We start from the raw sequence: 13,223 nt of genomic DNA on the forward strand, positions 1-13,223 counted from the left end.
GGGGGGAAAGATCAGTAATGCGCCATTGGGCAGTCAAGAAGAATCCACAAAGAAAATACAGGAGGAAAAATGCAAAGTGGTAGAAACAAGGAGCAAATCAGTGATTTGGAAGCACATTCCACATGTTATTAGCATTAACAAAATGCTAATAACAGTCTAGCCAGAAACATACAGACCAGAGAAGGCAATTTAAAATGAATGAATAGATCAAAAGGGGGGAAAAAAAGAATCCCCCCCCCAAAAATAAAATTACAAAGAGAATAAATAAAAGAACTTAATCTCTAGAGAAAAGGGAGCCAACAAAGAGACCTTTGCTGTGCTAAACCACAACAAGAGGATGGAAAAATAGATGAACACACAAGGAATGTAAACACAATTATTCTGTTTTTCTTATTGTTCCTAGATTTGTAAAAGGTTTCTTATGCTACAACTCATGATGTGCGACAGATCTTTGATTTAAAGAGCTGCTGCTCTTGTTCTATCTAGGCACATCAAGTAGAGAAATAGCTACACAGCCAACCCACCGCTCTCCATAATAAGCCTTTACAGTGGTACCTTGGTACTCATCATTACCGTATTTTTTGGAGTATAAGACACACCGGAGTATAAGGCGCACCCTAGTTTTTGGGGAGGAAAATAAGAAAAAAAGCTGATTGGCAGGTGGATTGGCCTTCCGGAATATCCCCAATCAGCTGTTCCCAGAGGTGAATTTTAGCAACAGGTTTCTTGGTTGTGAGCTCTGTGCCTTGCTTTTTTTTTTTCTTCTTCTTTTTTTTCTGCCTCTGAAAGCTTCCGAAACAGACCTTCAGAAAAAAAGCCTCTGAAGCTCTGTTTGGGGGCTTCTTTTCTGAAGCTCTGTTTGAGGGCTTCTTTACTGAAGCTTTGGTTCTGATGTTTTTTCAGTCTCTGAAACCTCCGTTTGAGAAGCTGGGTGGGGCTACATTCGGAGTATAAGACGCACCCAGATTTTCATCCTCTTTTTTGGGGGGAAAAGGTTGGTCTTATACTCCGAAAAATACGATAATTGGTTCTGGGAGGCACAATGAGTACCAGAAACAATGAGTACCAAACAAAATTTTCCCATAAGGAATAATGTAGTGAGTCACAAGGCAGCCAACACTGACAAGTTCTAGCCTGTGCATTGAGTACCAAACAAATGATGAGTACCGGGACAAATTTTTCATGTTAAAATGCATTGAGTAGCAAATTTGATATGTTTCAAAGTAGCTAAGTACCAAGGTACCACTGTATTATATTTACTGTTTTCTTCTATTAAGAACATGAGCAGACTGTGCCGGATCAGACCAAAGGTCTATCCAGCATTTTGAGTTGACCAGGCAGATGAATCCAGGAAACCAAGTTCATGACATAAGGACAATTATCCTCTCTACTGTTGCTTATAATCAATGGAAGTTAGGCTATGTTGCCTTCAATTCTGGGGACGATAGCCACTCAACAAGAGTTTTGTCCCTTGAATATCCAATCCCATGTGACTGTCTACTCTTCCTTTGAAACTTATATTTATGGCTAACAGGACATTTTGAAGAAGCAAATTCCTTAATTTAACAAACAGCTGTCTGATGTCCTTAATTACTTCTGAATCTCTCGCATTTTAAGTCATTGGATGATCTCTTGTTTAAATATTATGAGAGAGGGAGAAAAACATTTTCTGTTTTTAACTCACTATGAATTATTATTATTATTATTATTATTTTTAATTTGATTTATATGCCGCCCTTCTCCGAAGACTCAGGGCGGCTTACAGTGCGTTAAGCAATAGCCTTCATACTTTTGTATATTTATACAAAGTCAGCTTATTGCCCCCACAAACTGGGTCCTCATTTAACGTACCTTAGAAAGGATGGAAGGCTGAGTCAACCTTGAGCCTTGGAGAGATTCGAACCAGCAGTAAATTGCAGGCAGCTGTGTTAATAACAGGGTGCTTTAAACCACTGTAGTACCAAGGCTCTTTTGATATATCTCCATACAGATATTTCCTTAGGCCAAAGATAGGCTACCTGATGATCTCCATAATAATTCCCACAATCCTTTGCTTAGGGCATGCCAGTTGGGGTTAAGGAGAGGTAAAGTTGATATTAAGTTGTCTATTTAGATCTAAAAAGGCTATATTTTTTTCATTAAGGGTAGCTGTATCTCAAGGGCTTCCTGAAAGTCCACAGAGTAACCTCAAGCCTTACCTCAAGAGCATTCTGGATGTTTATGGTCTTCTTGGTCTGAGCAACATGGCCCAAGACACCTGTGTCCAGCGGGAAAACAATTTCAGAGTCAGAGGTCACCAGACATTCATCCAAGGTGCTGTCCTTATGAACGTTGAACAGTCGGCTAGCCAGCTCTGGAATGCCATTTCGCTGCCTGTACATGAACAGACTGCACCACGTAGCATTGATGAGAGCACTGATTCTTTTGAGGGTCTTGAAGACCACTTTCTCCATGTTGATGCTTTCCTGCATGTCTTGTATCAGCTCGAAAAGAGTTTCTGTTTCTACCGGGTCCATCCCCTCGAAACCCATTCTATCTTCTGAGGACTGTTCACCGTTCATCTTGGGACAGAAGACTCTGTCCTCCAGTTTCTTCTCAAAATATTGCTTGGCAAAATCTGGATTGCTATCCAAGAAAGTTTCGACTTCGTCTTTGTTGATGCTCATGATGGGGAATTCTGATTCTGGAGCCTTCAGGCAACGGCTGTGCAGAATAAGGTGGTCCCACAAATACAGTGTTTGTGTAGAGTGTGGAGATTATAATCAGCAAGGCAATTATCCAACAACAAGCTATTGTTTTGACCAGGGTGTGGGAGAGCAGATCTTCTTAACCAAGCAGCTTAAATGACTGGTTTCAAATAAGGGCGTATGTATATGTGATTATGATGTTCCCCCTCTCCTAATGGTGGTAGTAGAACTGAAATAAGCTTCTTGGAGTCTAATTAAATACACACAGCTCAATTGTAATCCTTAGCCAAGTCAGTTTCCTATCTAATTACACCTGTTCTCAGCAGGAGTGTATCTAGTCAGGAAAAACTAATTATAAATGGACTGACATAGAAATGGCCCGAAGAAGCAGTTATAGTACTATGTATTTTCTCTAAGAAATGATAACCTGTTTTTTTGATGGAAGAGCTGGCTCATTGTAGGCTGGCCATGTGTTGGATTTCTACTTAAGGCATTCAAATACTTGATATCTTCTCCTGCTTGGATAATCGGCAAAGAAAGAAGCACACATACAGGTATCAGTTATATTTCCTGAAATTAAATGATCTTGAGTCAGGGGCAAAAGAAGACCTTGTTCCTTTCAATTCTGCATTAAGCCAGAGCTCTCCCAAAATATGAGCTTTAGTTCTGAATGTTGCCTTCCTAGAAAAACATTGAAAAATTTGAATGTCTCCAGAGGAAAGCATATTAGATGGCCAAAGATTTGGAAGGAAACGCTCACAAATAATAGAAGGCTTGGATATGTCTAGCTTGGAAAAACAAAATCACGATGAATGGCAATGAGGCATAAAGGTGTCTGCAAGGTGTCAAAAAAGCCTAGGTGGCAATGCCCGCTTTTCATATGTGACCAAAACATTTCCTTGTTTCAGTGTGTTTCATTTTTTTCATCAGTCCGTTAGATGGCACTACAGCTCAACAATTGCGATTTCAAAGGCTATTTTAACTCAGGGAAATCTCTCCTTCCAGCATATGTTGAAAATCCTGAATTAAATTAGGATGTACAAATCACTGAAGACCAAGACATGTTAATCCTCAACTTTGCTCAAGATTATTACATTGGAGTATGCACAATGCATATCATATTCAGAAAATTGAATCCCAAGAAATAGCAGAGATTCAATTTGGGCCAGATCTGCAGTAGCAATAGCAATAGCACTTAGACTTACCGGTACATACTGCCCCATATTGCTTTACAGCATTTTCTGGGTGATTTACAATGTCAGCATGCTGCCCCCAACAATCTGGGTCCTCATTTTAACCACCTCGGAAGGATGAAAGGCTGAGTCAACATCAGTGGTTTGAAGCAAACTGGGACTGAATACAACACAACTAGAATAGAATAGAATAGAATAGAATAGAATAGAATAGAATAGAATAGAATAGAATAGAATAGAATAGAATAGAATAGAATAGAATAGAATCTGGAAGGGACCTTGGAGGTCTTCTAGTCCAGCCCCCTGCTCAAGCAGGAGAACCTATACCATTTCAGAAAAGTGACTGTTTAGTCTCTTCTTAAAAACCTCCAGTGATGATGCATCCACAATTTCTGAAGGAAAGCTTCAGAATTGAAGCTTGCGGTTAATTGTCCTCACTGTTAGGAAGTTACTTTTTAATTCCAGGTTGCTTCTCTCTTTGATTAGTTTCCATCCATTTTTTCTTGTCCTGCCCTCTGGTGCTTTGTAGAATAATTTGACCTCCTCTTCTTTGTGGCAGCCCCTCAAATACTGGAACTAGTTTGATCTGAATCTGGATTTCAACAAGCTCAATCCATCCAATGCTAAACAGGGCCATTGCTTCTGTGAAAAATGGTTTTTAGTAAGTGTCAAATAATGGAGACAAATGATAGAGACAATTGGATTCAGTAATTATCAAGGCTCACTTCATATCAAAGGGGTCGTATTAATAAATGAGACCACCGAGGTCAACCTAATCATAGTGGAATGATAATTAAGTCTATAATGATTTGTTTCATGCGTATTTTATAATTTCTCAGCAGTGCACACCATAAATAGTGTCAGTTGTCAGATGATCCCCCAGTTATTTACTGGTGTTTAGATAAAGCTCACTACCTCTTAAATGACTCTTTTCCTCCCCCCCCTTACTTTATTCTTGGATGACATGATTTATCAAATCTTGTTAATCAACTCACTGGTGGAAACATATACTTGCAAATAATTAAGTAAAAGCCTTTATATATTGTCTCCTTTCTCCCCACCTCCAAAATCAGCTCCTTATTATCAGGCCTTACCAAGGAATATTATTGTCTGGAATGTTATTTTCTTGAGCACATCTATATATATAAAAGCGAAAACCACTCACGCCGTAATTGCGAAATCTCTAGAATCGTAAAGCCTACAAACTTGAAATTTGCCATGTATATTCCTCTTGGCTTCTAGGTGCTCACTAAAAAAGGATTTTTCGAAGTGACCATCAGAGCATTAGTATTTCCTATATTATTATTAACATGCTCTGATGCTAAGGAGTTCTACTCCCTCTCCCCACCTGAAAAGTAATCTGTTCCAAATGCAAAACACAAGCAGAAGAGAGGAGTTTCACTTTCAGTTTTACTTTCACAGCAGGAAGCAGCTTTAATACAGAATACTTGAGCTAAGCCATGGCCAGGCTCCTTCCTGTCTCCTTCTTGCTCACACAGCAAATACTGTTTGAGTTTCCAAACACCCCTCAACTCCCTCACACACTGACAGGATACTAGCCAGATGAATACCGATGGATGCTGCGGGCTGGGACATTCTACTCCACCTCCACCTCTGTTCCAACTGCCAGTTGCATTATATTAACACACTCTGATGCTACGGTGTTACACATTCTACATTAAGTTTCAGGCTCTAAGTGTCAATTTATCAAGCCCGAGCACACAGTTTCATAGCGAAGCATGGGCATCCAGCTAGTTTTACATAAAACTCTTGTCCTTCTTTCTGAAAATTTGGAATGGTTGTTTCACAGAGAGCAGATATCTGTGGTAAATGTCATTAAATCTATTCCGAATCAACCACAGGTGGTTCTCAACTTACAGTCATTCATTTAGTGACCATTCAAAGTTACAATAGCACTGAAAAAAGTGACTTATGACCATTTTTCATACTTATGATGGTTGCAGCATCCCTACGGTCATGTGATCAAAATTCAAATGCTTGGCAACTGGTTTGTATTTATGACGGTTGCACTGTCCTGGGTGATACAATCAGCTTTTGCAACCTTCTGACAAAGTCAATGGGGAAGCCAAATTAATTTAACAACTATGCTACTCAAATCAAATCAAGTTTATTGCAGTCAAAGACCAGAGACCGAACTAATAAAAGCACTTGAGGAATATCCAGTTAAAAATTTTAGAATAAGGTGATAAATAACAGATAAAATCTAAATTAAAATCACAAATTGGCATTCAATCTCTCAGTTACACATGGCCTAACTATACTATAATACCAATCCTTAAACTGTGAGGCCCATAGTCATTAAATACTAAAATGCAAAAGAGTAGTAATGCAAAAGGATTTGCTACATTAGTTGTGTAAAATAGCTATGGTGGATTAATCATGTGTTTTTGACGAATCCCCAATGTTGTTGCGTAGAATCCAGCCACCTGCGCCATAATCACAGTCTACTAACTACTAACAAATGGAGTACCTTATTTTTCGGAGTATAAGACACACTATTTCCCCCTAAAAGAGGCTGAAAATGTGGGTGCGTCTTATACTCTGAATGTAAATTTTTCAAAGCTTTTTTCCAGCCCTAACTAGGCGCTAACAAGTGAAACAATCTCCGTGCTTTGCCTGCTTTTCTCATTGCTTCTCTCTCCAAAGATCAGCTGTGCTTTAGAAGCTGTTTTTTATCCCCAAACGGGATAAAAAGTACATGTGTGCACTCAAAACCAGCAGACTAATGTGCTGAAACTGACCAGACTAAGGATGCTAGGCAGATGAATACCTGGTAGGCAGATTTTTTTTTCCTATTTTCCTCCCCAAAAACTAAGATGCGTCTTATACTCCAAAAAATACGGTAATTCACTTAACAACTGTGGCAAGAAAAGCCATGAATGGGGCAAAACTCACTTAAGAAATGCCTCACTTAGCAACAGAAATTTTGGGCTCAATTGTAGTCATAAGTCAAGGACTATCTGTACTTTCTTCTTCTTCTCTTACATGAAAGATAGAATTGGGTTCTTCCTATACTAGATAATGGGAAGCATGAAGCTTCAAATTCCACTTTAAATCTGGAAGACTGAGGACGGAGTCCAAATTGAGTTGGGACAATCCCCAAATTCTGAAGCTGGTTTCTCAACCATACCCCATGGTCTGTACATGACCCTAATATTATTGATTAATCAAATAATAATATTAACACTTATCTTTATAGTCCATCCAGCAAACATGGCCAATAAATTATTTTAAGTTCCCATTGGATAAATCAGTGGATTCTGACAAATGGATTGAGACAGTTGCTGTCATCCTGAGATCAGGTTCAGTCATATCCACAGTCATATATTTGTCCAGTGAGATGACCTGAGGCTATTTTCTTTCTCCCTGATTTATACTAAATAGTTTACATTTGTGGTTGAGGATCATTCTCTACTATGTTCTCAATCATTTTCCAATTCATTATTTAGCTTAATGTCAAATGTTTGATTTTTGCCTCTCTATAAAAATATTAATTCCAAATGCCTTATAGTCTATTTGCTCACATCTGGAAAAGAGTGAGTTTTGCTATGATGCTTTGGTTAAATAGTCCTGGTGACGCAGCAGTGGTTAGAATGCTGTACTACAGGCTAACTCTGCCCACAGTCTGGAGTCCGATCAAGGTTGATTCAGCCTCTCATCCTTCTGAGGTCGGTAAAATGAGAAGCCAGGTTGTTCGGGACAATACACTGACATTGTAAACTGTTCAGAGAGTGCTGTAAAAACACTTTGGAGCAGTATGTAAGTCTATATCAGGGGTGTCAAACACAAGGCCCATGGGCTGCATCTGGCCTGTGATGTGGTTGGATCTGGCCTGCGGGGCCATCCTAGAAAATGTAAGGGGCCATCCCGCGTCGCTTCGGCCCGGTCTACCCAATGCAAGAGGAAACATCGGACCAGTGTGGAGAGTGGTGTCAAGAGGGCCACGCCCACCCAGTCAGCTATGCCCTGTGAGTGACATCAAGCTGGCCACACCCACCCAGTTCCCCCCCCCGCCCCCCGAGGTCAACCATAGCCCTGATGTGGTCCTCAATTGAATTTGAGGACCACATATATACACCCCTGGTCTATATAGTAAGTTTAAGTGCAATTGCTATTCCAGTGTCCAGTCCAAATGCTATCTTCACTTATGGTAAACCTTGGGCCTGAGAGACAGCAGTAAACTGAGAAAACCAAAGTCTAGTTGCCATACTCCCCGTCCATCTCTGGATCTTCATACCTCCTCCATTCTATCTCACTGATCCCATCCAACATTCATAGATACCAGTTCATGCTTTGTTTGCTAAGAAAAGCAGAAAAGCAGGTTTCCTTTTGCCAATGGTCAAGAGGCAGCATATTCTGGTAGCCTTCCCTGACTTTCTTTTTTACCCAACAAACCATGATTACTACTTGGATATTTTAATACTACCTTGAACTTTGGACATTAGTACATATTTCTGTTTGGATTATTTTAATGATGATGATCATTGTCTTTTGATCGCCTACTCTGTCTCCTATTCTTTTCCCAACCTCTCTTGCCCTTCCCCTGCGAATATGGCTGAGTTGGCAGTAAATAAAACCAAAAACGAAATAAAGCAGAGCAAGAAAAAAAATAACATTCAGAGAAAAATTGGAAAGAGGAAAGATTTCAATGGTTGAAGCTATTGCTATTGCTATTCAGCCCAGATCATCTCTTCAAGATAGCAAGCCATTATTCTGCATTTATTTATTAAATTTCAACTTGTGGTTCTGTCTATGTGTCACTTAAAACAGCTTAAAGGTAAAGGTAAAGGTAAAGGTTCCCTTTGCACATATGTGCTTGTTGTTCCCGACACTAGGGGCAGTGCTCATCTCCATTTCAAAGCAGAAGAGCCAGCGCTGTCCAAAGACGTTTCTGTGGTCATGTGGCCAGCATGACTAAATGCCAAAGGCACACAGAATGCTGTTACCTTCCCACCAAAGGTGGTCCCTATTTTTTTTACTTGCATTTTTTATGTGCTTTTGAAAGTGCTAGGTTGGCAGAAGCTAGGACAAGGAACAGGAGCTTACCCCGTTACGCGGCACTAGGGATTCGAACTGCTGAACTGCCGACCTTTCGATCGACAAGCTCATCGTCTTAGCCACCGCGTCCCATTAAGGCAGCTTACAACCATTAAAAATGAAAGTGATAAAACATAGCAATGAACATTTAAAATATTAAAAGGATGCAATGAAAACCAAGACCAAGTTAAAATGAATCTAAGGAAAGGAGTACATTAATTCAATGAACCATTAAAAGTTGGACAAAATAGATGGATATTGCCATTTTGCTAGACTGATGGTGTAAGACCCAAACACCCCCTCCTTGGGGAGAACATGCTGGTTGGGGAATTCTGGGAGTTGAAGTCCACACGTTTTAAAGTTGGCAAGATGGGACACCCCTTCTGTAGAGAGACTTAAAACCTAACTATAATTTATTAAAAAATGGTGCTCTCATGTGTCTCCTGAGATAACATGAAACAGAAAACGCAGTTTTGACAATGTCTCTGTCCATTTTTAGACCATGGGAATTTAGCAAATCACATTTCCTAACTTCAAAATCTGGCCTCTACTGGCCTCCTTAAAACCTTTTGTTGCCATGTGCCTTTTTTCCACAGTTGAAGCAGTATTTGATCCTGACTGAAGGACTGGCTGCCTGGGATATAAACTTCTTTAGCTATTTAAATCCAGCTTCAAGAGAGTTATCATATTCAGCTTAGCTTATCCATAAGTGAGTAGGCTGGCATTTCATTGCCCTCTGGAGAGCCATGGGGACATGGCCCGGAAGGAGGTATAAGGTACCCAACTAACAGATCAGATACAGAACACACAATGACTGAAAATGATTTGGATCAACTGTTTGCATTTGGCAATGCTCCTGTGTTTTCTTTTCCCCATGCAGATCAAGACTGTCCCCTCACAGATCCTTTTTAGAACATCCAACTGCATTAAGCAAATGACACCAATTAGGTTAGGTCAGGGGTGGGCTTCAAAATTTTTAGCAAGGGGTTCTCTGCCCAGTTGCTGGGTGGGCATGGCCATGGTAGGCGTGGCCTAGATGGCCTCCTTCACCATGGCAGGGGGAGGGAATTTTTGCCCTTCCCAGGCTCTGGAGGCTTTCTTTCAGCCTCTGGGAGGGTGCAAATGGCCTCCCCAGGCTCCGGAGGCCCTCTGGAGGCTGGAAACAGGCCTGTTCCTGAACTTCCGGTAGGCCCATTTTTCGCCCTCCTCAAGCCTCCGTGCGTGCCCTGCATCCAAAACAGTGCGCTTGGGGACTCCTGGGAGGGGGGTGGTGGGGTGGGCAAGGCCAGCCAAGAGTGGGATTTGCAGTTCTCTGAACTGCACAGACTCTTAGGTAGAGGTTCTCCTGAACCCTTGCGAACGCCCAGCAGCCCACCGCTGGGTTAGGTGATCTTGGGCAAGATGCCCTCAAGAGATGCACTTTCCTTCTCTACTCCCACTCCTTTTTTCCCATTCTCTTCTCTCTCCCACTGGATCCAACCCACATAACTCTCTACAACAGCAGCCTCCCAACCTTTTGGGCATCATGGTCTGCTGCTGTGGAGAGAGGTTTTTCCACCGGAGGGAGTGTAGTTTTGTGTGTTGCCTGCATCTCACGAATGGGGCTTCACTTGTTTTCATGGCCCAGTTGCTGGCATGTCATGGACCAGTGCCGATCCATGGACCGGGGTTTGGGACCCTGCTCTACAGGACAGAATTCTCTCTTCAACCTTGCTTCCTTGGAGACAGGAGGTGGAGAGGAAGGAAGAGCAAGAAAAAGCAATCCCTGCGGAATTTTGGAAATCTGATGGTGTGAGCCCCTGACCCTAGTGTTTAGACCAGTTGAGGAAGGCTAGGATCAAATAAGATACTACAAGGCATGACTGTCTGCTATCAACCTCTTGCAGACAGCAAGAAATGAAGACAGAAGTACCTAGGAGGCTGTGTATAAATTAGTCCACTATCTGTCAAGTCCAGAAACTCCAGAGTCAAGGCGGTTCAAATGAGTACAAGTTTATTCTCTACAAGAATCTGAACTACTAACAGTCAAATCCAATTGGTGGTAGATAAGAATTCAGGGTGGGATAGATTTAGATCTCCTGTGGGCATGGAGGAACTTGAGACTGATGACACATTTGACTCCACCCTCAGGCTCAGCCTGATCATCTCCTATACCAGTGTTGGTGAACTTTTTCGGCAACCAGTGCCGAAATGGGAGCGTGTGCTCCCACATGCCGCAAACCAGAAGAGCAGCTACCTGGTGCGCATGCACGCGCTGGAAAGATTATCTTCCAGTTTCCGGTGCGCCACCTGGTCGTCTGGTTTCTGGCATGCAAGACCAGCTGTCTGGTATGCATGCGTGCCGGAAACCAGAAATGTCAATGAAGCACCCCCCGCAGCTCGCCACCAAGAACAAGCCAGTGCAGCCCACCCCCACCCCGGCTCCCACCACTTTTGCTGAGGAAGTGCAACCGCTTCCCGGCCAGTGTGCCTCTTACTCTGGCACTGGACAGACATTCCTCCCTGCCTGAATGGGCTTCTTTTGCGGCCCCAGCCCTCCAGCCTGCAGCACCAACATGTGTCCACAGTCTGGAGTACCTAGCCAGCTTGGGCGCATGGAGCAGTAGGGCAGCAAGGCAGCCCTGCCCACTACTCCTGCCACCGCCATGGGTGAGGGGTGAGGGGGCGGTGGTGGTTCTTGTGTTGCCGCTTCCGGCCGGGATGCTGGAGCAGCCAGGAGGAGGAGGAGCCGCAGTTGTGGAGGCAAGCTGCCCCAGGAGGGCTGGAGGAAAGCTCAGCTCCTCACACATGGTAATGCCACCAAGGGCTCAGCTTGCTGGTGGGGGAGCATCTGCGGGGGCCAACCCGTCGTTCCTGCTCCTCGCCCTGCAACTGCTGTTACGTCTGCTGCTGCGTCTGCTGCTGCTGCTCTTCTGGAGTGCCGGCTGCGTAGGAGCTGAGCGGCAGCCACAGGGTGCAAGAACTGCTGTCATCCCCTCGCCTCTTACCCTCGGCGAAGGCAGGAGCAGCTGACAGGGCAGCTGGCCACCCAATCAGGAAACACTGCCCTGTTGCCCCATGTGCCCGAGCCGGCCAGGCACTCCGGACCGCAGATGCACATTGGTGCCGTGGGCTAGAGGGCTGGGGCCGTGCAAGAAGCCCACTCGGACAGGGAGGGAGGGAAGCCCTGGCCTGCCCATCCTGGCTGACAGCTCTGCTCCCCTAGGAAGTGACTACTGGGATCCCCTCTCCACGTCTTTGGTCATGCAAGCCATCACCCGTTGCTCTGCCGAGTTCTGGTGCGCCAGCCAGCTGGTCTTCGTGTACATATTTGCACCAAAAACCAGAAGACCAGGTGGTTGGTGCACACATGCACACTGGGCGGCTGTTCTTCCAGTTTCTTGTGCTCCTATGCATGTGAAGACCAGCTGGCCAGTGTGCCCGACCACTCTGTAGGTAAATTTTGCTAGGGTTAATCAATATTCTACTGTCATTTCAGTGCCATTTCTATCACCCTCATCCACAGATCATGTTTGAAGCAATTTCACGCTCTTAAAAGTGAATGCATACATACTGTATGCCTATAATCTTGATTACAAGAAAACCTTAATATCCTCATGATTTTCTTTCTCAACTGTTGAATGACTAGAATGTCCATCATATTTCTGACCTACTATTGCCTGGATCTGATTGTGAGCTGATCCTGTGTGAAAGGAATATAATCAATGGATAACCTAGTCCTGTGTAGCCCATTCTTACATTCTAGGTATGGCACAGAAGATGAAAGAGGAAGAATTATGTTACCCTGATAATTAAAAAAAAAAAACCAGAGCATGTGTGAATCTCCTTTCTCCAACAGCTTTGGAGAATAGAATAAGGAGACGTTTATTACATTTCTACAATTAACTAAAAATAATCACTTATAAATAACTATCATTGAGTGAATGCTCATTGATAAACTTGGTTTTTTATGTGTTTATGGTTTCTGTTAGATTTGGTCTGCAGTAACAATAAATCTCAGCAACAGCTATAAAGGATAATCTATTCTCAGAGATAAATGGATTTTAATGAATTTCTTATACAGGTAGTTCTCAATTTACAACCATTCACTTAGTGACTGTTTGAAGTTACAACAGCACTGAAAAAAGTGACTTATGACCATTTTTCACACTTATAACCATGGCAGCATCCCCCTGGTCATGTGATTCACATTTGGGTGCTTGACAATGGATCCACATTTATGACAGTTGCAGTGTCTGGGAAACCAGATTCACTTAACAACCGTGTTACTAATTTAACAACTGCA

The 13,223-nt window shown here is 42.7% G+C and overlaps 1 protein-coding gene across 2 annotated transcripts in view; it reads right to left on the reverse strand.

The window, feature by feature from the left end:
• The window catches only part of PDE6B (phosphodiesterase 6B), a 38,447-nt gene extending 35,752 nt beyond the window's left edge, over nucleotides 1-2,695 (reverse strand). For both annotated transcript variants that reach the window (XM_087885031.1, XM_034411285.2), the window contains exon 1: nucleotides 2,199-2,695. In XM_087885031.1, the coding sequence (XP_087741157.1) occupies nucleotides 2,199-2,666 (468 nt within the window). In that variant the 5' untranslated portion in view covers nucleotides 2,667-2,695. The remainder of the gene's footprint in view (nucleotides 1-2,198) is intronic.
• Nucleotides 2,696-13,223: the final 10,528 nt, after the last annotated feature.

This window comes from Pantherophis guttatus, chromosome 2 (genome assembly GCF_059756535.1).
Source record: "Pantherophis guttatus breed Tessera chromosome 2, ASM5975653v1, whole genome shotgun sequence".
NCBI classification, from domain to species: Eukaryota; Metazoa; Chordata; class Lepidosauria; order Squamata; family Colubridae; genus Pantherophis; species Pantherophis guttatus.